This window comes from Salmo salar, chromosome 04, assembly GCF_965601325.2.
Source record: "Salmo salar chromosome 04, fSalSal1, whole genome shotgun sequence".
NCBI classification, from domain to species: domain Eukaryota; kingdom Metazoa; phylum Chordata; class Actinopteri; order Salmoniformes; family Salmonidae; genus Salmo; species Salmo salar.
The window spans coordinates 27,761,456-27,789,166 of record NC_138294.1 but is presented as its reverse complement, the minus strand read 5'-3'; the positions used below and the strand labels follow the sequence as shown (position 1 = coordinate 27,789,166).

Genomic DNA, 27,711 nt, shown 5'->3' with positions numbered 1-27,711 from the left:
GTTCTCTACAGACTCCTGGAGAGAGGGAGAGAGAGGAGAGAGAGAGAGAGAGAAGAGGGAGAGAGAGAGTGACCGTGTGTGTTGTGTGTTGAAATAATAGGGGGCAAGTCTAATTTAGTGTAATATGTGCATAAACACTGTTCACCATATAGAAATGTATTAGTGGTACACTGTAAAAAGAAGGATTACTTTATCCTATCCCAGGTATTCCTTAAAACCTGTTGGGGCTCGGGGGCAGTATTGAGACATTTTGAAAAAAATATGATGCCCATTTTTAACTGCCTCCTACACCAACTCAGAAGCTAGGATATGCATATTATTAACACATTCGGATAGAAAACACTCTGAATTTTCTAAAACAGTTTGAATGGTGTCTGTAAGTATAACAAAACTCATATTGCAGGCAAAAACCTGTGAAAAATAGATCCAAAAAAATGTGAATTTTGTGACTGTACTATTTAGTGTCATTGTTTTATAGATACCATAGTGAGAAAGGATTCATTTCGCAACACCTACGGCTTCCACTAGATGTCAACGATCTTTATAAAGTTGTTTGAAGCGTCTATGATAAACAGAGAGCAAATTAGAATCCAAGGAAGTTGACATGTCATCACTTCATTTTTTTGCGCCTGCGCATAAATCTGAGAAACGTGAGTTTGTCATCATTTTTTATCTAGACATAGGATAGGTTGTGTGAAAATATTACTGATGTTTAACGTTAAAAATGGACCAAAAGATTAATGCTAAACAACATTTGACATGTTTGAACGAACATAAATAGATTATTTACTAGGTTTTTTTAGCTTTTCGGCGTGATTTTACAGTCCCCCCACCACGTTTTGTGGGAGCATAATGAACGCTAAGTACTTGGTGTTATTTGGACATAAATTATGAACTTTGTCAAAAGAAACCACATTTGTTCCGGACCTGGGATGCCTTCCGGACCTGGGATGCCTGCCTTCTGATGGAGATAATCAAAGGTAAGGGGATATTTACAATGTTATTATCGATTTTAGATGATGCTAACTGTATAGCATAGCCTCTTGTTCTTAACATAGCACCCCGTTTATTGCAAAATGTGATTTCCCAGTAAAGTTATTTTGAGATCTGGCCATTCGGTAGCAATTACGAGATGATAATATATTATTCTTTGAATGACAATATTATAATTTACCAATGTTTTCGAATAGTAATTTTGTTATGTTCACCGGAAGCATTTCAGAGAAGAAAAAAATCTGAATTTCACGCTACTGTAAAATGCTGTTTTTGGATATAAATATGAACTTGATGGAACAAAAAATGCATGTATTGTATAACATAATGTCCTAGGAGTGTCATCTGATGGAGATTGACAAAAGTTAGTGCATAATTCAAGCTGGTTTCTGCTTTTGGTGACGCCTGACCTTGAATTGAAAATGGATGTTTGTACTTTTGTGGCTATGTACTGTCCTAACATAATCTAACTTTATGCTTTTGCCGTAAAGCCTCTTTGAAAATCGAACAATGTGGTTAGATTAAGGAGATGTTTATCATTTCAATTGTGTAAAATAGTTGATTGTTTGAGAAATTGAAATTATTAGATTTTTGATGTTTTGAATTTCCAGCCTTGTTAGCAATCCCGGCTCGGGGTTCATTGCTAACCTGTAGCCCCAACAGGATAAAGAGGTGGGGTTTCAGGTGTCTCCGGAAGGTGGTGATTGACTCCGCTGTCCTGGCGTCGTGAGGGAGCTTGTTCCACCATTGGGGTGCCAGAGCAGCGAACAGTTTTGACTGAGCTGAGCGGGAACTGTGCTTCCGCAGAGGTAGGGAGGCAAGCAGGCCAGAGGTGGATGAACGCAGTGCCCTTCTTTGGGTGTAGGGACTGATCAGAGCCTGAAGGTACGGAGGTGCCGTTCCCCTCACAGCTCCGTAGGCAAGCACCATGGTCTTGTAGCAGATGCGAGCTTCAACTGGAAGCCAGTGGAGTGTGTGGAGGAGCGGGGTGACGTGAGAGAACTTGGGAAGGTTGAACACCAGACGGGCTGCGGCGTTCTGGATGAATTGTAGGGATTTAATGGCACAGGCAGGGAGCCCCGCCAACAGCGAGTTGCAGTAATCCAGACGGGAGATGACAAGTGCCTGGATTAGGACCTGCGCCGCTTCCTGTGTAAAGCAGGGTCGTACTCTGCGTGTAGTCCCGCTGGTAGTTGAGTGCCAACACAACAGTGAACGCAGTGCAGGAGTGAACGCAGTGCAGGAGTCAATCAGTTCCTGGCCACACACGCACACTGATGAAGAGAAAGATGGAGAGAAAGGAGGGAGGGAAAGGGAGAAAAGAGAAAGAAAGAGACAAAGATAGAGAGAGACAGTGATAGATTGAATAGCATTGGTATGCTTGTAAAATACACACAAATAATGAACAGACAATAAACAATCCTAAAATGGCGTCGCTGTGCGGCCGTTACCTTTCCCAGGAAGAGGACAAAGTCCCTCACGGTGTTGGTGGTGGCCAATCTGAGGGCATTCTCTACCAGGATGACGAAGGCGTCATGCGCCAGCGTACAGAAACTAGTGCTGTTGATCGCTGTCGCCGTGTACGCGTTCTGTGGTGAAAACAGACAAACATGAGACAGAAGTATCATCAATAACAATGTGTTATTGCTGTCATCTTGGAACGAGACTCCATTGTATAGTAAAATACATTGTTGTCAATTATATAATGTGTAATAGTAAAGATAATCAACAACTCAGATGACAATAAATCTGATTCTAATCAAACCCATACTTGATTCAGGTACGTTAGACACTTCTTCAGGCACTACAAATAGCAGATGCAGGCTTTCAGCATTCAGCGTCCACAGACATGTTCCTACAACAGAAAATACTTTCAGCTTTGGTCCTCCACCCTTTGTCTGGCGTGACTTGGTAAAATGGTAGTCATAAGATAAGTGAAAGGGAGTATGTTTAAAGGCAACATCTGGGATATTTCCTGCTGCTTATGTAGCCCTTTCCTGGAGTCAAATGACCTAGTGGCCTCATGGGTGGAATGTTATTCATATTTTCACAATTAATAATACAAATTATTTCCAAAAACAAGCCGTAAATCCAATGTTTCTTTGTCAAAGAGTTTTGTTATATTTAAGTCTTCTGTGATGTACATAAAGTTTAATATTGGGATGCAATCTCAAAATGGAATACATTTCAACTATATCTGACATGGTACACATGTCTTCTTTTTGTTGAGCCCATAACCATGTGTGTGAGGTGTATAGTTGTGTTTCAAAGTGGATATGTTTAAGACTAACAAGAAAGACCCTGATTTAGCCCACTACAATAAAAGGTTAATTAAGGATCAAATCTACCTAGACTGACAGTATTTGTGAATTCTATTGTAGTTGATGACTTTAGGAAACCTTCAATACATCTGCAGTAATTCCTTGTTTAACATCTCTGATTCACACTTTTGTATCAAGCATGAAGAGAGGTCAGACATGTGAAGGGTTAATTCTGTTCCAGAGCACAGATTAGCACTGGGTGGGGAGCAGCATGTCAAAGTCACTTTACTGAAGTGAAGTTAAAGTGTCTAGACGTACTGTACGTTGCCCACACAAGCAAACAGTCTCAATCTCTTCTGGAAAATCTGTGAAGACATCTTCTCAGTCTATTTTTTTTATACTACGGTATATAGTACTGATAAATTGGAGAAAGCGCCCACACTCTTTCACACACATAGACACATGTGAGTACAGATTTACAAGTACAGGTGAAGATGCATTCCACTGTGTGAGTTCTTGTATTCTAATGAATTCCTTTATTCTCTGGTTTTCTTTTCTCCTGTTTCGACTACAATACCTATGTTGAACTTTATTTTGTACATTGACTAATTTATACTGTATGCTGTATGGTTAAACAACTTGAATTAACATTGGTTAGAGTCTCTAAATGCCGCGTTGACAGTGGCACTGAAACTATCTAGAGCTGACTCATTCCAGGAAATAATTTATAGTTCCACCTTCTCTGTCTAGATATGGCTTCCTCCAGCAGTCGCCTGTCTGAAGAGCAGTTCCTGTGGTCTACATGTTTGGATGTGTTCACTGGAAAAGTTGCCTGTGATGTCTGCACCGGGATGAAGCGCAAGGCCCTGAAGTCCTGCCTGGTGTGTCAGACCTCTTACTGTAAGACTCACCTGGAGCCTCATCAGATAGCCCCACCCTTAAAGAGACACAAACTGATCGACCCTGTGGAGAACCTGGAAGACAGGATCTGTACAAAGTATGACCGACTCCTGGAGCTGTTCTGTAGGACTGACCAGACATGTGTGTGTCAGTTCTGCACTGAGGGAGACCACAAGACTCATGACACTGTCCCTATAGAGGAAGAGTGTGGAGAGAGGAAGGCTCAGCTGGGAAAAACTGAGGCGAAAGTGCAGCAGATTATCCAGGAGAGACTGAAGAAGGTTAAAGAGATCAAACTCTCAGTAGATCTCAGCCAGAGAGATGCAGAGAGGGAAATAGCAGAGAGCGTGCACGTCTTCACTGCTCTGGCGCTCTCCATTGAGAAAAGCCAAGCTGAGCACATTGAGGTGATTGAGGAGAAGCAGAAAGCAGTAGAGAGGCAGGCTGAAGGGTTCATTAAAGAGCTGGAGCAGGAAATCACTGAGCTAAAGAGGAGAAGCACTGATCTGAAGCAGCTCTCACACACTGAGGACCACCTCCAACTTCTCCAGAGCTTCCTATCCATAGTGTGCACACCTCAACCCACCAAGGACTGGTCTGAGATCAGTGTTCACAGTGATCTGTGTGTGGGGACTGTTAGGAAAGCAGTGTCTCAGCTGGAGGAGACACTGAATAAAGAGATGGAGAAGCTGCCTGAAGTCAAACTGAAGAGGATTCAGCAGTATGCAGTGGATGTGACTCTGGACCCTCACACATCACATCCTGAACTCATCCTGTCTGAAGATGGGAAACAACTAAGATGTGGAGACACACCACGTAATCTTCCTCCCAATCTAAAAAGGTTTGACCGTCATCGATTTGTCCTTGGAAAGGATGGCTTCTCCTCGGGAAGATTTTACTATGAGGTGACGGATAAGGGGAAGACTAGATGGAATTTAGGAGTGGCCAGAGAGGGGTTTATCACATTGAGCCCTGAACATGGACTTTGGACTGTGATACTAAGGGATGGGAATGTGTACCATGCCTTTACCTCCCACTCTATCCTCCTCTACCTGAGAAAGAAGCCCCAGAAGGTGGGGGTGTTTGTGGACAATGAGGAGGGTCAGGTCTCCTTTTATGATGTGGAGGCCAAGTCTCATATCTACTCTTTCACTGGCTGTGCCTTTACAGAGAAACTCTATCCACACTTCAGCCTTTCTTATAATGGTCAAAACTCAGCCCCTCTCATCATCTCTCCTGTCAATCACACACACTGATTAAACATTGGAAAGCAAACAGTTTTTCCTAACAGGTATTTTAAAATGCACATTTACAAATCATTACATGTATCAATATGTTTACGAATTAGTTCATTTAATCAGGTTGACATGTCATATGGTTAGCATATCCACTGATGTCCTCTGAAATTGTATCATCAAATTAAAAGGTAATCTGTTGTGTACATCTTAACATGGATAGTAAATGTTTGTATTTACTGAAAATGAAGACTATCAACTGGAATTAACTTATATAAAATAATTAATACAAGTCGTGTTGCTTCAATTATTCATGTAATTTACCCATATTTATTTTACAGAGGAAGATTATCCTTTAAAGTGATATTCCTTTTTCTCAGTTTTTATCTTATTCTCTCTCCAAGTGAATATGATGATAAAGGCCATACTCAGCCTTTGAACTGGTTGTGGATGTGTGTGAATGTGACAAAGTCCTTTAAGGACTTTAAAAGACTTTAAAGAGCGAATCTACAGTTGAAATAATAACAACGTGGGCTCCCCGCTTCTGTTTTGGTAAAAAGCTGAGGGATGGGCCTGGAGAAATGTAACCACTCTCAGATTAATAGACAGAGCTATGGTTACAAGGACTGAGCGTCCATGATATCACAATTATTGTTTTAACTGTGTTTTGAGGCTATACAGTGTTTGTTTACATTAACCATGTTTACAGACATTGGAGACAAACAAGCTTATATTTTGGGTTCTGTCACGCTCTGACCAGCAGAGGGAGTAATTGTATTCGTTTTGGTCAGGACGTGGCAGAGGGTTTGTGTTTTGTATGTATTTCTATGTTCTGTCTAGTTTAGTTTTTCTATGTTTAGGTTCGGGGGTTGGACTCTCAATTGGAGGCAGGTGTTTCTAGTTGCCTCTGATTGAGAGTCCTATATATAGGTGTGTGTTTGGATTGGGTTTTTGTGGGTAGTTGTATTTGCACTGCTGTTTGTTTAGCCTGCAAATCTGTTAGCTGTTGGTCTGTCTCTTGTTTTTTCCCGTTACTCACTTTAAATAATAATATTAAAGTATGAGTATTCAGGTACCCGCTGCGCCTTGGTCTCATCTCTTCGACAGCTGTGACAGGTTCTCATGGGGTGTGACAGTTGAACTGAGCTCATGAGGCATTTCTGTTATATTCTTTAAGAATCAATTGATATATCATTAATTTATAAGTAAAAAAAATTGATGGAACAGATTGTCTTTGAGCTGGTTGTGGATGTAGGTGAGGATGAGGTCCAGGGATCTCCACCAGGGTGATGATGAAGGAGCCTTTGGCCACATTGCCCAGGTTGTAGTGGGCCAGTTGCATCATGGAGGAGAGGATGGGATCAGGGCCAGTTGAGATTTATTCCTGATGTCCTCCACAGGGTACAGGAAAAGAGGGGTTGGAATATTATAAGTGATACAGGACAGACCTGGGTTCACAAGATATTTGTTTTATTTCAATTACTTTGAGCAGGTATTAATTTTTTTTTTTAACCTTTTAACTAGGCAAGTCAGTAAAGAACAAATTCGTATTTACAATGACAGCCTAGGAACAGGGGCAGAACAAATTATGTTTACCTTGTCAGCTCAGGGATTTGATCTAGCAACCTCCGATCTAGCAACTGATCTAGCCCAACGCTCTAACCACTAGCCTACCTGCCAACCCCAAGGTATGGAGTACCAGATGAGTGCAGTCTGTACTTTTGGGACTATTTAATTGTTCCCATTGCATCAGGAGAGTTCAATCAAGTGCAGCTAATGTGTTTCACAGAAAAACAAATGCTATGAACCCTGGGCTGACATAAGACAACCTCTTTTCTTTTAGGACCTGCATTTCATGAACTCAGCAAAAAAAGAAACGTCCCTTTTTGAGGACCCTGTCTTTCAAAGATAATTCGTAAAAATCCAAATAACTTCACAGATCTTCATTGTAAAGAGTTTAAACACTGTTTCCCCATGAACCATAAACAATTAATGACCATGCACCTGTGGAACGGTCATTAAGATACCAACAGCTTACAGACGGTAGGCAATTAAGGTCACAGTTATGAAAACTTAGGACACTAAAAATCAAATCAAATGTTATTGGTCACATGCACATGGTTAGCAGATGTTAATGCGAGTGTAGCGAAATGCTTGTGCTTCTAGTTCCGACCATGCAGTAATATCTAACAAGTAATCTAACAATTTCACAACAACTACCCTGTACACACAAGTGTGAAGGAATGAATAAGAATATATACATATAAATATATGGATGAGGGATGGCCGAACGGCATAGGCAGGATGCAGTAGATGGTATAGAGTACAGTATATATATTTGAGATGAGTAATGTAGAGTGTGTAAACATTATATAAAGTGGCATTGTTTAAAGTGACAAGTGATACATTTATTACATCCAATTTTTAATTATTAAAGTGGCTAGAGATTTGAGTCAGTATGTTGGCAGCAGCCACTCAATGTTAGTGATGGCTGTTTAACAGTCTGATGGCCTTGAGATAGAAGCTGTTTTTCAGTCTCTTGGTCCCAGCTTTGAATGCACCTGTACTGACCTTGCCTTCTGGATGATTATCGGGGTGAACAGGCAGTTGCTCGGGTGGTTGTTGTCCTTGATGATCTTTTTGGACTTCCTGTGACATCGGGTGGTGTAGGTGTCTTGGAGGGCAGGTAGATTGCCCCCGGTGATGCGTTGTGCAGACCTCACTACCCTCTGGAGAGCCTTGCAGTTGTGGGCGGAGCAGTTGCCATACCAGATGGTGATACAGCCCGACAGGATGCTCTCGATTGTGCATCTGTAAAAGTTTATGAGTGTTTTTGATGTTAAGCCAAATTTCTTCAGCCTCCTGAGGTTGAAGAGGTGCTGGTGCGCCTTCTTCACCACGCTGTCTGTGTGGGTGGACCATTTCAGTTTGTCCGTGATGTGTACGCCAAGGAACTTAAAAACTTTCCACCTTCTCCACTACTGTCCTGTCGATGTTAATAGGGGGGTGCTCCCTCTGCTGTTTCCTGAAGTCCACGATAATCTCCTTTGTTTTGTTGACGTTGAGTGTGAGGTTGTTTTCCTTTTAGCTCAGTTACATTAGCTTTCTTGGGAACAGGAACAATGGTGGCCTCCTTTGAGCATGTGGAACAGCAGACTGGGATAGGGATTGATTGAATATGTCCGTAAACACACCAGCCAGCTGGTCTGCGCATGCTCTGAGGACATGGCTAGGGATGCCGTCTGGGGGGGCAGCCTTGCGAGGATTAACAAGTTTAAATGTTTTACTAACGTTGGCTGCAGTGAAGGATAGTCCGCAGGTTTTGGTAGCGGGCCTTGTCGGTGGCACTGTATTGTCCACAAAGCGAGCGAAGAAGTTGTTTAGTTTGTCTGGGAGCAAGACATCGGGGTCTGCGACGGGGCTGGTTTTCTTTTTATAGTTCATGATTGACTGTAAATCGTGCCACATTCCTCTCATATCTGAGCCGTTGTTTTGCGACTCTACTTTGTCTATATACTGACTCTTAGCTTGTTTGATTGCCCTGCGGAGGGAATAGCTACACTGTTTGTATTCGGTCATGTTTCTGGTCGCCTTGCCCTGATTAAAAGACGGGGTTCGCACTTTCAGTTTTGCGCGTATGCTGCCATCAATCCACGGTTTCAGGTTGGGCAAGGTTTTAATAGTCGCTGTTGGTACAACATCACTGATGCACTTGCTAATAAACTCGTGCACTGAATCAGCGTATACATCAACGTTGATGTTCGAAGCTATCCGGAACATATCCCAGTCCACGTGATCGAAGCAGTCTTGAAGCGTGGAATCAGATTGGTCGGACCAGCGTTGAACAGACCTGAGCACAGGCGTTTCCTCTTTAAGTTTCTGTCTATAGGCTGGGAGCAACAAAATGGAGTTGTGGTCAGATTTGCCGAGAGGAGGGTGAGGGATGGCTTTGTAAGCGTTGCGGAAGTTAGAGTAACAATGATCCAGAATTTTCCAAGCCCGGGTTGCTCATTCGATATGCTGATCAAATTTAGGGAGCCTTGTTTTCAGATTAGCCTTGTTAAAATCCCCAGCTACAATAAATGCAGCCTCAGGATATGTGGTTTCCAGTTTACATAGAGTCCAATGAAGTTATTTCAGGGCCGTCGAGGTGTTTGCTTGGGGGGGGATGTACATGACTGTGATTATAGTCGAAGAGAATTCTCTTGGTAGATAATGCGGTCGGCATTTGATTGTAAGGAATTCTAGGTCAGGTGAACAAAAGGACTTGAGTTCCTGTATGTTGTTATGATCACACCACGACTCGTTAATCATAAGGCACACACCCCCGCCCTTCTTCGTGCCAGAGAGATGTTTGTTTCTGTCGGCGCAATGCATGAAGAAACCAGGTGGCTGTACCGACTCTGACAATGTATCCCGAGTGAGCCATGTTTCCGTGAAACAATCTCTGATGTCTCTCTGGAAGGCAACCCTTGCTCGGATTTCGTCTACGTTGTTGTCAAGAGACTGGACGTTGGCTAGTAGTATACTTTGGAGCGGTGGGCGATGTGCCCGTCTACGGAGCCTGACCAGAAGACCGCTCCGTCTGCCGCGCCGTTGTTTTGGGTCGCCTGCTGGGATCCGACCCATTGTCCTAGGTGGTGGAACAAACAGAGGATCCGCTTCGAGAAAGTCGTATTCCTGGTCGTAACGTTGGTAAGTTGACGTTGCTCTTATATCCAATAGTTCCTCCCGGCTGTATGTAATGAGACTTAAGATTTCCTGGGGTAACAGTGTAAGAAATAATACATAATAAAACTAAATACTGAAGATATGAAATTCTAGGGACAGTAATGAGGCCTGCGTCTTGTGACCGTAGCGTATGTGTAGGTATGTACGGCAGGACCAAATCAGAGCGATAGGTAGGTATGTACGGCAGGACCAAATCAGAGTGATAGGTAGGAACAAGCCCATGTAATGCTTTCTAGGTTAGCAGTAAAACCTTGGAATCACCTCTTGCCTTAACAGGAAGCCAGTGTAGAGAGGTTAGTACTGGAGTAGTATGATACAAAATGTGGTTCTGGTCAAGATTCTAGCAGCTGTGTTTAGCACTAACTGAAGTTTATTTAAATAGAGCATTGCTGAAGTCTAATCTAGAAGTGACAAAAGCATGGATTGACTTTTCTGCGTAATTTTTGGACATTCAGTTTCAGATTTTTGTAATGTTACGTAGATGGAAAAAAGCTGTCTTTGAAAGTCTTGATATGTTCATCAGAAGAGAGATCAGGGTCCTGAGTAACAGCGTGGTCCTTCACAGTTTTATTTGAGACGACTGTACAACCATCAAGATTAATTGTCAGATCTGACAGAAGCAACACAATCTCACACTCAATTTGTGCAAATATGTACAAAAAATATTTTAGCAATTTTCATGCGTTTTTGTGTGGTTTAATTCATGTGAAAAGACCCCAAAAATTGTGCGACTTCATTTGTAGGAAAAGACACATTTTTGTGAGACTTCATTCATAGGAAAATACATTTTTTGGGGGCAAACTTCGGAACAATCTTTTGAAAGTTATTAAAGCAATGCATGATGGGCAATGGTATTCCACACTGCCTTTTTTTATGTCCCACAATTATTTATATAATAAAACGAAACGTGTTAACAACCCAATATTGCTAATCAACCAAGGTGTCACTGAAATAATGATAATGTAATTGTAGCCTTACGTAGTTTTTTTTATTATTAATGCCAATACTGTTTTCTATGCTTTTCTAATACTTTCGGATACTGGTAGTCAGAAAGGCCCTTTTTCATGTAGGCAATACTAGGCCTAAAGGATTTTCTTCAAAATGCATATTCATATTTTGTGGCGCCTACATTACACAATTTTCTTCATAATGCATTTAATACAAGGCTCCACTTTTTCTTTTACATTACACCATTTCTTTCAGAATGCATTTTCTATAAGGCTATGTCAAATTTTATGAGGGTTGCCAGAATGGAGAAAAAAATAAGGATTTTTTTGAGGGGGTTATCGATGAAGGTATTTGATTTGGGAATGGGGATATATATTTTTTTATGATGGGAAATTATAATACACACCATAATACACACACACGCACACACATGCATACACTCACGTTGTTTGTAGTCATGTTATAGCCAACTCATGACTTTTGTATGAATTATTTTTTATCAAATCTTTGTTTCTAGTTGTCATGCATTCATTATCTTTAACTGGTTAAATGTTTGTAGTTTGTATGTTTCAGTAATGATTAAGATGGTTAAATAGTCGTACATCTCTGCTTGATTTAGCTTTTGGTATATTTGGCATTTTTATACATAATCAGTTTTTCTACTGAAGAAAGCAATAATTAATCAACACACTACTGTAAATAAATGGACACTACCTGTTATAGAATGGAAATTGCTCTCCGTAAATGTCACGTCCTGACCAGTAAAGGGGTTATATGTTATTGTAGTTTGGTCAGGACGCGGCAGGGGGTGTTTGTTTAGAGTGTTCCGGGGTTTTTGGTCTATGTTCTAGGTTAGTGTTTTTCTATGTTCAGTCTAGTTTTTCTACTTCTATGTTTAGGATTTGTTGATTGACCTTCAATTGGAGGCAGCTGTTCCTCATTGCCTCTGATTGAAGGTCCTATGTATAGGGGTGTTTGTGCTATGGGGGTTTGTGGGTAGTTATCTCCTGTTTTGTGTCTGTGCACCTGACAGGACTGTTTAGTGTCGTTTGTTGTTTTGTATACGTGTTTCTTTAGTTTTTCCTTCTTTTAATAAAAATAAAGAAGATGAGTATACACGTTCCCGCTGCACCTTGGTCCAATCCTTACGACGCCCGTTACAGTAAATAAAAGATGAGAAATGCTCAGTCTGAAGACATTCGGCTATGGGCTTCACAGCCCTGTAATAATTATACAAGTTATATCAGCTAAAAAAGTGTTTATTTACGAACTATGGGGTATAAGAGGTTGGGAATAGGAGTATAGGAGAGTCAGAAATTAATTAAATACCCTCAACCCTATGCTGTGTTCAATGTCAGCAGCAATTTCCAGAGAGAAATGCTCAGTCTGAAGACATTCGGCTATGGGCTTCACAGCCCTATAACAATGATACAAGTTATATCCCCTTAAAATGGGTTTAATTACAACCTCTGGGGTATAACATGTTGGGCAAAGTGGTGTAGGAGAGTCTGACATATAAAACCTAACTTGAGTTCAGTCTTCACCAATGAGAACCAAGAGGGGCCTAGCTTCGTCCTTCATGACTGGGAAAGGCCTCGATTCAAGGTCGTAAAAAATCCTACTTCCATTTCATTAGATGGATCAACAGCAATTAATATTACAGGTTTGCATCCTAAAAAAAGGATAGTTGCGTTTTGCTGCATAACACACTTACATTATTTGTCTAACCCAGGTTATCAGATATAAGCTTCAGTAACAAAATAACACCATGGTTGTAATAACAGGTTGCTTGTAAATGTGTTGAATGTGTTTGTTTTGGGTCCACGCTGGTAGGTTAACTTATGTAAATTAGACAGACACAGAGGTTGTTCTTCTGAATAACAGGTCAGGGCATAGCACTTTCAGAACGCTTCTCACCTCTAGATCACGTAATGGGATGGGAGCTAGACAATTTAAAAATTGTTCCTAAGTTTTCCCCAAAACAATGTGTTTTCCTATGATTGACGTAGCACAAAACTGTGTGTATTTTCCTACGAATGAAGTGGCACAAATAAATTGTCACACGAATTAAGCCGCACAAAAACGCAGGAAAATGCACAAAATCTGCTGAAATACTTTTTGTACATATTTGCACAAATTGAGTGAGTTTTGATGTGCCACGTCTCCTCTGAAATATTATAATGAAATTAAAATGAAAACCTTTCTTTACATCGTAATATACTGATTTCACAAAACATTAGGACCCACCCCCCCTGTTGAGCGTGAAAAACCCAGCAGCATTGCAGTTCTTAGCACACTCAAACCGGTGCGCCTGGCAGCTACTACCATACCCTGTTCAAAGGCACTGAAATCTTGCGTCTTTCCCATTCACCCTCTGAATGGCACATGTACACAATCCATGTCTCAACTGTCTCAAGGTTTAAAAATCCTTCTTTAACATGTTTCCTCCCCTTCATCCACAGTGATTGAAGTGGATTTAATAAGTGATATCAATTAGGGATCATAGCTTTTCATCGACCCACAATGCTGACCTTCTTTGACAGAAGGAAAACTATCCCTCAAAGGGGAGCTAAACCAAAAAAACAACTTCTCTGGTTGAAAGCGGCCTACGTGGCATTTATTAGTATTCCAAAATTGACTACCAAGGGTACATAGGATAATTTGTCATAAAGTCAGTATCTTTCAAAACAGAGATTTGCGAGATTCTGTGAAATGTATGACGTTCCTTGGAAATGTGAGAGTTGAGTATGATTTCAATCATGCCCAGTCATGCCCACTTGGCCTCTAACACGGGATGGTAATTTCTAGGGAGAATTGTAACAAGGGAAGAGTGAATGGAAGAAAAGGTGCGCTGAGTGTGCTCTATTTAATCGTAGCATCAGAGTCAACCTATAGCCTGCCCATTTCCTTACAGACAGCAGAATTAACCATTGGCATGCGTGCCTCAGACTTGTTTACATTCATACAAGACATGGTCGCCAATGTAATGTTGAAAGAACGAGACTTGTTCATTATAAAATGCTTAGGTTTTTCCATCTCAAACATCCTCACATTTGTGAGATAACGTTAGCATCACAAACACAACTGTCATCAAAGCTACTCTAGAAAGGAGGAAATGCATAATGCGATTTGGGATTCTTGAACATTCACGTTGTCATGCTGCGTCACTTCATTCAACTCAAATGAAATTAAAAAGTAATCCAAGTTATTTTGCTTTAATTATTAATATCATTTAGGTCTAATGCTGACCTTTGACAGAAAGTGATACTATTTTTCTCTCCTAACTATTATTCGCTCTCAAAGGGAAGCTAATGATATGGCACATCCTTAGCCTTTGAGATGGTTGTGGATGTAGGTGAATGTGATAAAGGAGGTACTTTTCCTTTGAGCTGGTTGTGGATCTAAGTAAGGACGGCCACGTACCCAGGTGGTAGTGGGCCAGTCGCAGCATAGAGGACAGGATGGGGGTCAGGGTCAGCGGGGATTTATTCCTGATATCCACCACAGGGTAGAGGAAAATTAAGTTAGGAAATAGTCAAACTGATACAGGACAGACCTGGATTCCAATAGTATTTGTTTTCTTTCAGATACTTTGACCATTTGATTGAGCCTGTATATGGAGTGCCAGACATTGACATTTAAAAATTATATTTCTATGGTGCCAGATTGGTGGGGTTGTACTTTTGGGACTATTCTATTGGTTATAATGCACCAGGGAAGCTCAATCAAGTGCAGCTAACGTACTAGACAGAATACAAAATACACTTTGAAACCTGGTATGATACAGGGAAATTTCCATTTCAACACATCATAATTACAAGCATTTAATTTAATTCAATACTTTATTGTTGGGTAAATGTACATTATTGTTTTTATATTTGGGTGTATTGTTTTATTGTTTCTCCCTCTTAGTGGATATCTTAGTGGCATACAGACACAAACCCATGTTCAAGATTGAACTGATTCTCTCTTGCCCCACAGATCTCACACAGACAAGAGGACCATGATTGTTTTCGTTTTCTTTTATTAATATGCAAAACAAAAGTATAACAATTCTGTTATATAACAAAAACTCATGAAGGGAATAGAGATACAGTCATAAGGAATCCTGTTTTCTATGGATAGAGTATTACAAACTCAGTAAGCAGTAATGACTCAATGTTGCCACAATTTAGGGATTGTCAGTTATGATCATGCATTGCCTCTGACATAAGACAACCTCAGTACTTGTAGGACCTGCATGTCATACATTAGAGTAATATAAAATGTTCTTATTAGAGTAAATGGATATTTCATATTTGATCCACCGTAGTAACATGATCCTATAAGCAGGCGTGGGAGAACACCTTGCACAATGGAGTTTTTTCAGACAGAGAAGTGCCTGTTAATCATCAAATGCCTTTCGGTTTCAGTCTCCTGGTTTGGTCAAGCAAAAGTCCCTCCTCCTTGAGTCTACAACAATAAACAAATGGAGTGTTAAACTTTACTATTGTCTTCATCAGCATCATCATTTTGAGTACATGACTCTAGATTATGGAGATAAATGAATGTATTCTCTGTTGGAAAAGTATTGTTAACTCACCATAGGCTTCATCACACGACCGTCTCCATCTGCCTCGGGCCGATCCCATCCCTCCATATTCTTACTGTTCTCTACGAACTCCTAAAGAGAGAGAAAGGGAGAAAGAAGAGACGGTGAATGTGTGTTAAATGTTGAGACAATAGCGGGCAAGTATCGTAAATGCTAACAAGGCGAGTTCAATGTAATATGTGCATAAAAACACTATTTACCATATAGAAATGGATTAAAGTGATATTCTGTAAAACCATTCAGGTACGTTAGACACTTCTTCAGGTACCACAAGCAGCAGATGCAGGATTTCAACAAACACAGGCAGTTTCCTACAAACAGAAAATAGATTCAGCTTTAGTTCTCCAACCATTTTCTGACTTGACTTGGTAGAATCGAAAGTGAGTATGTTTAAAGGAATAATCTGAAAATAATATTTCCTGCTCTTTATGTAGCCCTTTCCTGAAGTCAAATGACCTCGTGACCTCATGGTTGGAATGTTATTCATATGTTTCAACAAGCCCAAAATCCGGTGTTGCTATGTCAAACAGTTTTGTTGTATTTCAGTCTTCTGTGATGTATATAAAGTGTACTATTGGGATGTAAACTCAAAATGTATTACATTTCAACTCTATATCTGACATGGTATAAGTGTATTATTTTTGTTAAGCCCATAACCATGTGTGTGAGGTGTATACTTTCGTTTCAAAATAGATTTGTTAAAGACTAACAAGAAACACTCTGCGACCCTGATTTAGCCCACTGCAGTAAAAGGTTAATTAAGGATCAAATCTACCTAGACTGACAGTATTTGTTCATCCCCTGTGAATTCTATTGTAGTTGATGCCTTTAGAAAACCTTCATTACATCTGCAGTAATTCCTTCTTTTGTATCAAGAATGCATCAAAAATGAAAAGAGATCAGACATGTGAACAGTTAACTGTTCCAGAGCACAGATTAGCACTGGGTGGGAGCAGCATGTCAACGTCACTTTACTGAAGTGAAGCTGAAGTATATAGACATACTATATGTGCCCACACAAGCAAACGGTCTCAAACTCTTCTGAAAAATCTGCTACGACAGTCGTTTTTTTATACTACAGTATATAGAACCAATAAATCTGAGAAAGCACCCCACACTCTGCCGCAAACACATAGATACAGGTGAGTAGATATTTACAAGGGCAGGTGAAGATAAATGCTACTGTGTGAATTATTGTATTTTAATGAATTCCTGTATTCTCCGGTTTTCTTTTCTCCTGTGTTTGACTACAGTACCTATGTTTAACTTTATTTTGTACTTAGACTAATTTATATTGTATGGTTAAACATCTTGAATCAACATTGCTTGGTGTCTCTAAATTCCGTGTTGACAATGACACTGAAATGATCAAGAGCCGAATAATTCCAGGGAATAATTCAGAGTTCCACCTTCTCTGTTTAGATATGGCTTCATCCTGCATTCTCCAATCTGAAGAGCAGTTCCTGTGCTCTATATGTCTGGATGTGTTCACTGAGCCAGTCACCACTTCATGTGGACACAACTTCTGCATTGCCTGTATCACAAAGTACTGGAAAAGCATGGACCTGTGTCGATGTCCACTGTGTAATGAGAAATTCTCCAGACGACCTAAGCTTCGTGTCAACACAACTTTCAGAGAGGTTGTAGAGAATTTTAAAAAGATGAGAAACAGAGGTAAAGATGAGTCCCCTGCCAAACGTATAAAAGTGTCCTGTGATGTCTGCACTGGGACGAAGCGCAAGGCCCTGAAGTCCTGCCTGGTGTGTCTGGCTTCCTACTGTGAGACTCACCTGGATCCTCATCAGATAGCCCCACCCTTAAAGAGACACAAACTGATCGACCCTGTGAAGAACCTGGAAGACCGGATGTGTAAGAAGCATGGAAGACTCCTGGAGCTGTTCTGTAGGACTGACCAGACATGTGTGTGTCAGTTCTGCACTGAGGGAGACCACAAGACTCATGACACTGTCCCTATAGAGGAAGAGTGTGTAGAGAGGAAGGTTCAGCTGGGGAAAACTGAGGCAGAAGTGCAGCTGATTATCCAGGAGAGACTGAAGAAGGTTAAAGAGATCAGACTCTCAGTAGATCTCAGCAAGAGAGATGCAGAGAGGGAGACAGCAAAGAGCGTGCAGGTCTTCACTGCTCTGGTGCGCTCCGTTAAGAAAAGCCAGGTTGAGCTTGTTCAGGTAATTAAGGAGAAGCAGAAAGCAGTAGAGAGGCAGGCTGAAGGGTTCATTAAAGAACTGGAGCAGGAAATCACTGAGCTAAAGAGAAGAAGCAGTGATCTGAAGCAGCTCCCACACACTGAGGACCACCTCCGACTTCTCCAGAACTACCCATCCCTAATGTACAAACCTCCACCCACCAAGGTCTGGTCTGAGATCAGTGTTCACAGAGATCTGTGTGTGGGGACTGTGAGGAGCGCTGTGTCTCACCTGGAGGATATACTGAATAAAGAGATGGAGAAGCTGCCTGAAGTCAAACTGAAGAGAAATCAGCAGTATGCAGTGGATGTGACTCTGGACCCTGATACAGCAAACCCTTGGCTCATCCTGTCTGAGGATGGGAAACAAGTAAAACATGGAGACACACCACAGAATCTTCTAGACAATCCAAAAAAGTTTGATTGTGATCCGTTTGTCCTTGGAAAGGATGGCTTCTCCTCAGGAAGATTTTACTATGAGGTGACGGTTAAGGGTAAGGCTAGATGGAATTTAGGAGTGGCCAGAGAGTCCACTGACAGGAAGGGGATTATCACACTGAGACCTGAGGATGGACTCTGGACTGTGTCCCGAAGGGATGAGAATGTGTACCTTAACTGTACCTCACCCCCTGTCGTCCTCTCCCTGAGAAAGAAGCCCCGGAAGGTGGGTGTCTTTGTGGACTATGGGGAGGGTCTCGTCTCCTTTTATGATGTGGAGGCCAAATCTCATATCTACTCTTTCACTGGCTGCACCTTTACAGAGAAACTCTTTCCATACTTTGGCCCTTCTGATAATGATGATGGTCAAAACTCAGCCCCTCTCATCATTGCTCCTGTCAATCATACATACTGATTAAACAATGCAGTGCGAACAGTTAATTAACTAATTACATTTACATATCATTAAATATATTTAGTCAGTTGACATGAAATGTGAATAAAATTTCCATGGATATCCTCTGAAATCTCATAATGAAATTAAAATTGAAACTTCTTTACTCTTTAGGGACAGATTAAATATTACTAGGGGAGGGGTGCCACAACATAGGGGAGGGTTGTCAAACCTTTTTTATTTCTTTGGGTAGGGCACAGGTGAGGGTAGTGCGTTTTTTCCCTGGTTTACATTCGCCATTCTTCTCATATTTTCTCTGTAAACATTGGCTTGACTTACTTTTGATATTACCCTAATTAAGTTTAGAAACATTTGGGAAAGGTTTGGTATGGTGTGGCTATTAAGCTTTAGCTACTGCAGGCCTATGATATGAAGGCAGTGCACCCCTGTCACGTTGTAAAAATGATTGGAGACAGGCGCAGGAATACATGACACCTCAAGCCATTGTAAATCTTAAGGCAGCAGACAAATCCTTTGTCCTGTCAGTGGAGGATTGGAATGTATGGTTGGCCTATGGAGAACCTACCGCAGAGCTGTAACATGGAATAAATGGACTTTGGTACATATTTTATCAGCTGAAATGATGGTAACAATGCTAGATGACATATGAAAATGAATGTTGTTTTTGTTATGTTATTAAAAGTTAAATGACGACATTATAACGGAAAGATTGTAACTTGACAGGTTTTCATAATATGTACGTGATGTTTACAAACTGTGCGCTGTGTAGAAAATATCCAGATCAAAGAGAATATTTTTGTAACAATTAACTATTATTTAATTGTCTAACGAGACCATAGTACATTGTGATACCTTGCCTCGTAACTAGATACGCCCCAGAGAACTTGCCATATAGACCGAAATGCCCCTTTGTGACCCGGGGGTATAAGAATGTACATACCACAATAAAACGGACCACAGCTGCAGCGTGATCTAAGATAGTCACAACCCCACAAACTCAATATGAGGAAGAGGACAAAGGAACCTCTTAACAATCAAGGCTACGGTTGCTTACTGTATCTAAGAAAGGGGAATTCAAGAAGAACCAGCTAGTTATTCTCTTCAAATCCTCGGTTGTCTACACGGCCCTCCTACCAAAGCTGGGAGCGTCGACACGGTTGATTATCCTCCGAATAAGACTACTCTCACAGAACGAGTGCAAGGAAACAGACAACCAACAGAAAGGACATTGTGACATCGTGTGGACAATCAGAGACTTACACCCGGTAACGAAGGAGACAGCCATCAGATGAAAAGGGCTTCGGCCATCCTATCCCAATAAGCGGAACTCGGTCCACGTAAATATACCCAAAAGAGACTTTCAACAAGTAAATACATTCATTATAATTCTGACCCATAAGAGCGGTAGTTCGGGGCAAGGTGTTAGGGCTAAACTAAGCAGGTTAAAAATGTATCCATGTGTGCTTTTCTCTTGTTCGCTCTCTCTCTCTCTCTCTCTCTCTCTCTCTCTCTCTCTCTCTCTCTCTCTCTCTCTCTCTCTCTCTCTCTCTCTCTCTATTGGTGTTGGTCCGCTAGGGATCGGTTTCATTGTATTAAGTTCTAATCAATGGCCTAGACTGTTTGTGTATGTGTATCTTATATTATCATTTAGCTTGTTAGTAAATAAATAATCAACTTAATTTGTGTGGTACGGAATGATTTAGCGAGACCCAGGGTTTGTGCAGATTTAAGAATTATGCGACGTTCAGAATGAGCCTTAAGAGGAAATGAATTAATTGCCGGCTGCTATGAAATCGATATTCTGATATTCTTTGAGTTAATTTTGGAAACGGTAACTCATTAAACAAACTTTTCTCATGGTGCCCCAGGTTACTGAGTTAATGGTTTCCTGATTAATCTAATCACGTAATTATAAACACAGTTAATTGTTCGATGAATATCAGTCGTCAGATTAATGACCAACGTTACGACGTGTATTTGAGCTTGTGTCCTCAAAAGTGACAATATTCAGCAATTTATAATTATTTTTACCAGTTAAATTTGAACCTTTCTTGGAGTATGCAGCATTATTAGTTATTGTTTGTCCTCTCATGATAAATAATTACTGCTGTGACCACTGTGCTGGAAATTTATGTTTGTGCTTTTCTAATAACAAATGTATGTGTTCATGCAAGTGACTGACTGAACAAATCCTCACTATCAGTAGCTTCAATTTGGCAATTTGAGAACGAAATATATCTCAGATTCAAGATCTCAGCTTAGAGAGAAGAAGCCTCGTAAGGTATTTGTCACGATGGCATAAATGATTCGGGAGACAGGTGCAGGAATGCGTAATAGGGGTTTTTATTCAGCCCAAATTACTGCGTGCCGTGTAAAGGCACGGGGATGAAGACCAAACATACACGTAACAAAACACAGGGTAGAAACCCAAAACAAAAGAGCGAGGAGTACCTCAAATAAAAACACACGCGCACAATGATTAACTGCGCAATCCACAATGGCACGAAAGCCAAAACCCACAGGTCAGGTACTCACACGCACCAATGGACATTGTAACAATAATGGACGGCCCAATGAAAACCAAAGGGCACACTTATACAAGTACTAATCAGTGGAATAGGGGAGGTTGGTCATTGTTAGTGAATGTACACTATGCATGGTTTCTGGTTAAATTTGTTTAAAATTGTTTATATTTGGGTATATTGTTTTATTTTTTCTCCCTCTTAGTGGATATCTTAGTGGCATACAGACACAAACCGATGTTCAAGATTGATCTGATCTGATCCTCTCTTGCCCCACAGCTCTCACAAAGACAAGAGGACATTGATTGTTTTTGTTTTCTTTTATTAAAATGCAAAAAAAGGTATAACAATTCTGTTATATATCAAAAACTCATAAAGGGAATAGACATACAGTCATAGGGAATCCTGTTTTCTATGGATAGAGTTTTACAAGCTTAGTAAGCAGTAATGAGTCAATGTTGCCACAATTTAGGGATTGTCAGTTATGATCACGCATTGCCTCTGACATGACAACTTTAGTACTTGTAGGACCTGCATTTCATACATTATAGTAATATAAAACATCCTCAGAGTAAGAGGCTCGTTCATATTTGATCCACCGTAGTAACATGATCCTGTTATCAGGCGTGGGACAAGATCTTGCACAAATTTAGAATAAAAAGAATGTCCATGCAAGAAGACTTTGAACAAGGTGTGATGGAGTTATTTCAGACAGAAAAGCACCTGTTAATCATCTGTTATGCTAGTCAGTTGTATTTGTCAAAACTGTATTATAAAAGGAGCAACGCGGCACAAGTAGCAACCATGATCGTCATTACCACAATCTAAAAATACATTTGATGTACAAACACTTGTAGTGTACGGAAATAGTGCTTAATAACAGTGGTGACATGGAATGCATTCCAATAATCTAACAATACTTTCACCCACAAGAGGCTAAACAAAACATACTTTACAACCTGTAAACTAGAACCAAACTACACTAACAGTATTTTTTAATTAAGTACTTTTGTTATATAAAAAGGTGTATCAAAAAGGCATTTTGCTTTTAAAAATAACAAAGCTTTCATGTAAAGTGTGCCATAAATTAATAAACAGGTTATCAAAAATATTGTAGTCTCTGTGACTGGAGTGATATCATGGTAAACCTGTTATACATGGATTTAAGAAAACGCTTGGAATGTCTTTTGGTTTCCATCTTCTGGTTTGGTCAAGCAAAAGTCCCTCCTTGAGTCTACAACAATAAACAAATGGAGTGTTAAACTTTGTTGGAAAAGTATTGTTAACTCACCGTGGGCTTCATCTCACGACCGTCTTCATCTGCCTCGGGCCGATCCCATCCCTCCATATTCTTACTGTTCCCTATGAACTCCTAAAGAGAGAGCGAGAGAGAAAGAAGAGACGGTGAATGTGTGTTGGATGTTGAGACAATAGCGGGCAAGTATCGTAAATGCTAACAAGGCGAGTTCTGTGAAATATGTGCATAAACACTATTTACCGTATAGAAATGGATTAAAGTGGTATTCTGTAAAACCATTCAGGTACGTTAGACACTTCTTCAGGTACCACAAGCAGCAGATGCAGGATTTCAACAAACACAGGCAGTTTCCTACAAACAGAAAATACATTCAGCTTTAGTACTCCACCCATTGTCTGACATATACATTTACATTTACGTCGTTTAGCAGACGCTCTTATCCAGGGCAACTTACAAATTGGTGCATTAACCTTATGATATCCAGTGGAACAACCACTTTACAATAGTACATCTATATCTTTTTTTGGGTGGGGGGGTTAGAAGGATTACTTTATCCTATCCCAGGTTTTCCTTAAAGAGGTGGGGTTTCATTGTGTCTCCGGAAGGTGGTGATTGACTCCGCTGTCCTGGCGTCGTGAGGGAGCTTGTTCCACCATTGAGGTGCCAGAGCAGTGAACAGTTTTGACAGAGCTGAGCGGGAACTGTGCTTCCGCAGAGGTAGGGAGTGCGAGCAGGCCAGAAGTGGATGAACGCAGTGCCCTTCTTTGGGTGTAGGGACTGATCAGAGTCTGAAGGTATGGAGGTGCCGTTCCCCTCACAGCTCCGTAGGCAAGCACCATGGTCTTGTAGCAGATGCGAGCTTCAACTGGAAGCCAGTGGAGTGTGCGGAGGAGTGGGGTGACGTGAGAGAACTTGGGAAGGTTGAAAACCAGACGGGCTGCTGCGTTCTGGATGAGTTGTAGGGGTTTAATGGCACAGGCAGGGAGCCCTGCCAGCAGCGAGTTGCAGTAATCCAGACGGGAGATGACAAGTGCCTGGATTAGGACCTGCGCCGCTTCCTGTGTAAGGCAGGGTCGTACTCTGTGAATGTTGTAGAGCATGAACCTACAGGTCCGGGTCACCGCCTTGATGTTAGCGGAGAATGACAGGGTGTTGTCCAGGGTCACGCCAATGCTCTTAGCACTATGGGAGGAGGACACAATGGAGTTGTCAACCGTGATGGCGAGATCATGGAACGGGCAGTCCTTCCCCGGGATGAAGAGCAGCTCCGTCTTGCCGAGGTTCAGCTTGAGGTGGTGATCCGTCATCCACACTGATATGTCTGCCAGACATGCAGAGATGCGATTCGTCACCTGGTTATCAGAAGTGGGAAAGGAGAAGATTAATTGTGTGTCGTCTGCGTAGCAATGATAGGAGGGACCATGTGAGGATATGACAGAGCCAAGTGACTTGGTGTATAGCGAGAATAGGAGAGGGCCTAGAACTGAGCCCTGGGGGACACCAGTGGTGAGAGCACATGGTGCGGAGACGGATTCTCGCCACGCCACCTGGTAGGAGCGACCTGTCAGGTAGGACGCAATCCAAGAGTGAGCCGCATGAGATGCCCAACTCAGAGAGGGTGGAGAGGAGGATCTGATGGTTTACAGTATCAAAGGCAGCAGATAGGTCTAGAAGGATGAGAGCAGAGGAGAGAGAGTTAGCTTTAGCAGTGCGGAGAGCCTCCGTGACACAGAGAAGAGCAGTCTCAGTTGAATGACCAGTCTTGAAACCTGACTGATTTGGATCAAGAAGGTCATTCTGAGAGAGATAGCAAGAGAGCTGGCCATGGACGGCACGCTCAAGAGTTTTGGAGAGGAAAGAAAGAAGGGATACTGGTCTGTAGTTGTTGACATCGGAGGGATCGAGCGTAGGTTTTTTGAGAAGGGGTGCAACTCTCGCTTTCTTGAAGACGGAAGGGACGTAGCCAGTGGTCAAGGATGAGTTGATGAGCGAGGTGAGGTAAGGGAGAAGGTCTCTGGAAATGGTCTGGAGAAGAGAGGAGGGGATAGGGTCAAGCGGGCAGGTTGTTGGGAGGCCGGCCCGGCCGTCACAAGTCGAAGATTTCATCTGGAGAGAGAGGGGAGAAAGAGGTCAAAGCATAGGGTAGGGCAATGTGAGCAGGACCAGCGGTGTCGTTTGACTTAACAAACGAGGATCGGATGTCGTCAACCTTCTTTTTAAAATGGTTGACAAAGTCGTCCGCAGAGAGGGAGAAGGGGGGAGGGGGAGGAGGATTCAGGAGGGAGGAGAAGGTGGCAAAGAGCTTCCTAGGGTTAGAGGCAGATGCTTGGAATTTAGAGTGGTAGAAAGTGTCTTTAGCAGCAGAAACAGAGGAAGAAAATGTGGAGAGGAGGGAGTGAAAAGATGCCAGGTCCGCAGGGAGGCTAGTTTTCCTCCATTTCCGCTCGGCTGCCCAGAGCCCTGTTCTGTGAGCTCGCAATGAGTCATCAAGCCACGGAGCAGGAGGGGAGGACCGAGCCGGCCGGGAGGATAGGGGACATAGAGAGTCAAAGGATGCAGAAAGGGAGAAGAGGAGGGTTGAGGAGGCAGAATCAGGAGATTGGTTGGAGAAGTATTGAGCAGAGGGAAGAGATGATAGGATGGAAGAGGAGAGAGTAGCAGGAGAGAGAGAGCGAAGGTTGCGACGGCGCAATACCATCTGTGTAGGGGCAGAGTGAGTAGTGTTGGAGGAGAGCGAGAGGGAAAAGGATACAAGGTAGTGGTCGGAGACTTGGAGGGGAGTTGCAGTGAGATTGGTAGAAGAACAGCATCTAGTAAAGATGAGGTCAAGCGTATTGCCTGCCTTGTGAGTAGGGGGGACGGTGAGAGGGTGAGGCCAAAAGAGGAGAGGAGTGGAAAGGAGGCAGAGAGAAATGAGTCAAAGATAGATGTAGGGAGGTTAAAGTCACCCAGAATTGTGAGGGGTGAGCCATCCTCAGGAAAGGAACTTATCAAGGCGTCAAGCTCATTGATGAACTCTCCAAGGGAACCTGGAGGGCGATAAATGATAAGGATGTTAAGCTTGAATGGGCTAGTGATTGTGACAGCATGGAATTCAAAGGAGGAGATAGACAGATGGGTCAGGGGAGAAAGAGAGAATGTCCACATGGGAGAGATGAGGATTCCAGTCCCGCCACCCTGCTGACCAGATGCTCTCGGGGTATGCGAGAACACATGGTCAGACGAGGAGAGAGCAGTAGGAGTAGCAGTGTTTTCTGTGGTAATCCATGTTTCCGTCAGCGCCAAGAAGTTGAGGGACTGAAGGGTAGCATAGGCTGAGATGAACTCTGCCTTGTTGGCCGCAGACCGGCAGTTCCAGAGGCTGCCGGAGACCTGGAACTCCACGTGGGTCGTGCACGCTGGGACCACCAGGTTAGAGTGGCAGCGGCCATGCGGTGTGAAGCGTTTGTGTGGCATGTGCAGAGAGGAGAGAACAGGGATAGACAGACACATAGTTGACAGGCTACAGGAGAGGCTATGCTAATGCAAAGGAGATTGGAAAGAAAATTAACTAAACAACTGGGGAAGCGAGAGAGCAGGGCCTCCCTCACTATCCATTTGCTGAAACACTCAAATATAACTATTCCAACTTCCACTTCATTGACTGCAGCTCAGCATTCAACACCATAGTACCCACCAAGCTCATCATCAATCTCGAGGCCCTTGGTCTGAACCCCACCCTGACCAACTGGGTACTGGACTTCCTGACGGGTCGCCACCAGGTGGTGAAGGTAGGCAACAACACCTCCTCTTCGCTGATCCTCAACACTGGGGCTCCACAAGGGTGCATGCTCAGCCCCATCCTGTATTCCCTGTTCACCCATGACTGCGTGGCCACGCACGCCTCCAACTCAATCATCAAGTTTGCAGACGACACACAGTAGTAGGCTTGATTACCAACAACGATGAGACAGCATACAGGGAGGAGGTGAGGGCTCTGGGAGTGTGGTGTCAGGAAAATAACCTCTCACTCAACATCATCAAAACTAAGGAGATGATCGTGGACTTCAGAAAACAGCAGAGGGAGCACCCCCTTATCCACGTCGATGGGACCGCAGTGGAGAAGGTGGAAAGCTTCAAGTTCCTTGGCATACACATCGCTGACAAACTGAAATGGTCCACCCACACAGACAGTGTGGTGAAGAAGGCACAACAGCGCCTCTTCAACCTCAGGAGGCTAAATAAATTTGGCTTAACACCTAAAACCCTCACAAACCTTTACAGATGCACAATTGAGAGCATCCTGACGGGCTGTGTCACCACCTGGTACGGCAATTGCAGCGCCCACAACCGCAAAGCTGTCCAGAGGGAGGGGCGGTCTGCCCAACACATTACCGGGGGCAAACTTCCCGCCCTCCTGGACACCTACAGCCCCCGATGCCATAGGAAGGCCAAAAAGATCATCAAGGACATCAACCACCCAAGCCACTGCCTGTTCACCCTGCTATCATTCAGAAGGCGAGGCTAGTACAGGTGCACAAAGCTGGGACTGAGAGACTGATAAACAGCTTCTATCTCAAGGCCATCAGACTGCTAATCAGCCATTACTAGCACATCAGCAATGGCTAGAGCTGCCTATAGACAGATTAGGAATCACTGGCCACTTTTAGAAATGGATCACTAGCCACTTTAATAATGGTTCCGTATTTAGCATTACTCATCTCATATGTATAAACTGCACTCCAAACTATTCTACGGTATCTTAGTCACGTTTAAATTGTTTACATAATGCGTCACCCATCTCATATGTTTATACTGTATTGTATTCTATACTACACCACTGACTGTTAAACAGCCATCTCCAGCACATCAAAGGCTGCTGCCTAAAGACATAGATTAAGAATCACTGGCCACTTTAAGGAAATATGTCATAGGCGTCATAAGGATTGGACCAAGGCGCAGCGGGTATAGTGCTCATCTTCTTAATTTATTTAAAGATAACACTTAAACAAAATAAACAAAACGACGAAACAGTTCCGTAACGCAACACAGGCTATACAGGAAACAACCACCCACAAAACACAAGGGAAACAAACACAACTAAATATGGCCTCCAATTAGAGACAACGACAACCAGCTGCCTCTAATTGGAGGTCATTGCCAAAAACCCAACATAGAAATAGAAAACTAGATTTAAACATAGAAATATAAAACATAGAACCTAAACCAAAAACACC

At 42.3% G+C, this 27,711-nt stretch overlaps 2 protein-coding genes across 2 annotated transcripts; both read left to right on the top strand.

Moving 5' to 3' along the window:
• Window positions 1–4,006: 4,006 nt before the first annotated feature.
• LOC106602523 (zinc finger protein RFP) lies at window positions 4,007–5,419 on the top strand. The gene has a single exon (XM_014195200.3). It carries the CDS (start codon window positions 4,007–4,009, stop codon window positions 5,408–5,410), a length of 1,404 nt encoding a protein of 467 aa, XP_014050675.3. The 3' UTR covers window positions 5,411–5,419.
• Window positions 5,420–17,083: 11,664 nt separating this feature from the next.
• LOC106602571 (E3 ubiquitin-protein ligase TRIM21-like) lies at window positions 17,084–20,121 on the top strand. Its single transcript, XM_045716654.2, has one exon. It carries the CDS (start codon window positions 17,084–17,086, stop codon window positions 18,713–18,715), a length of 1,632 nt encoding a protein of 543 aa, XP_045572610.2. The 3' UTR covers window positions 18,716–20,121.
• Window positions 20,122–27,711: the final 7,590 nt, after the last annotated feature.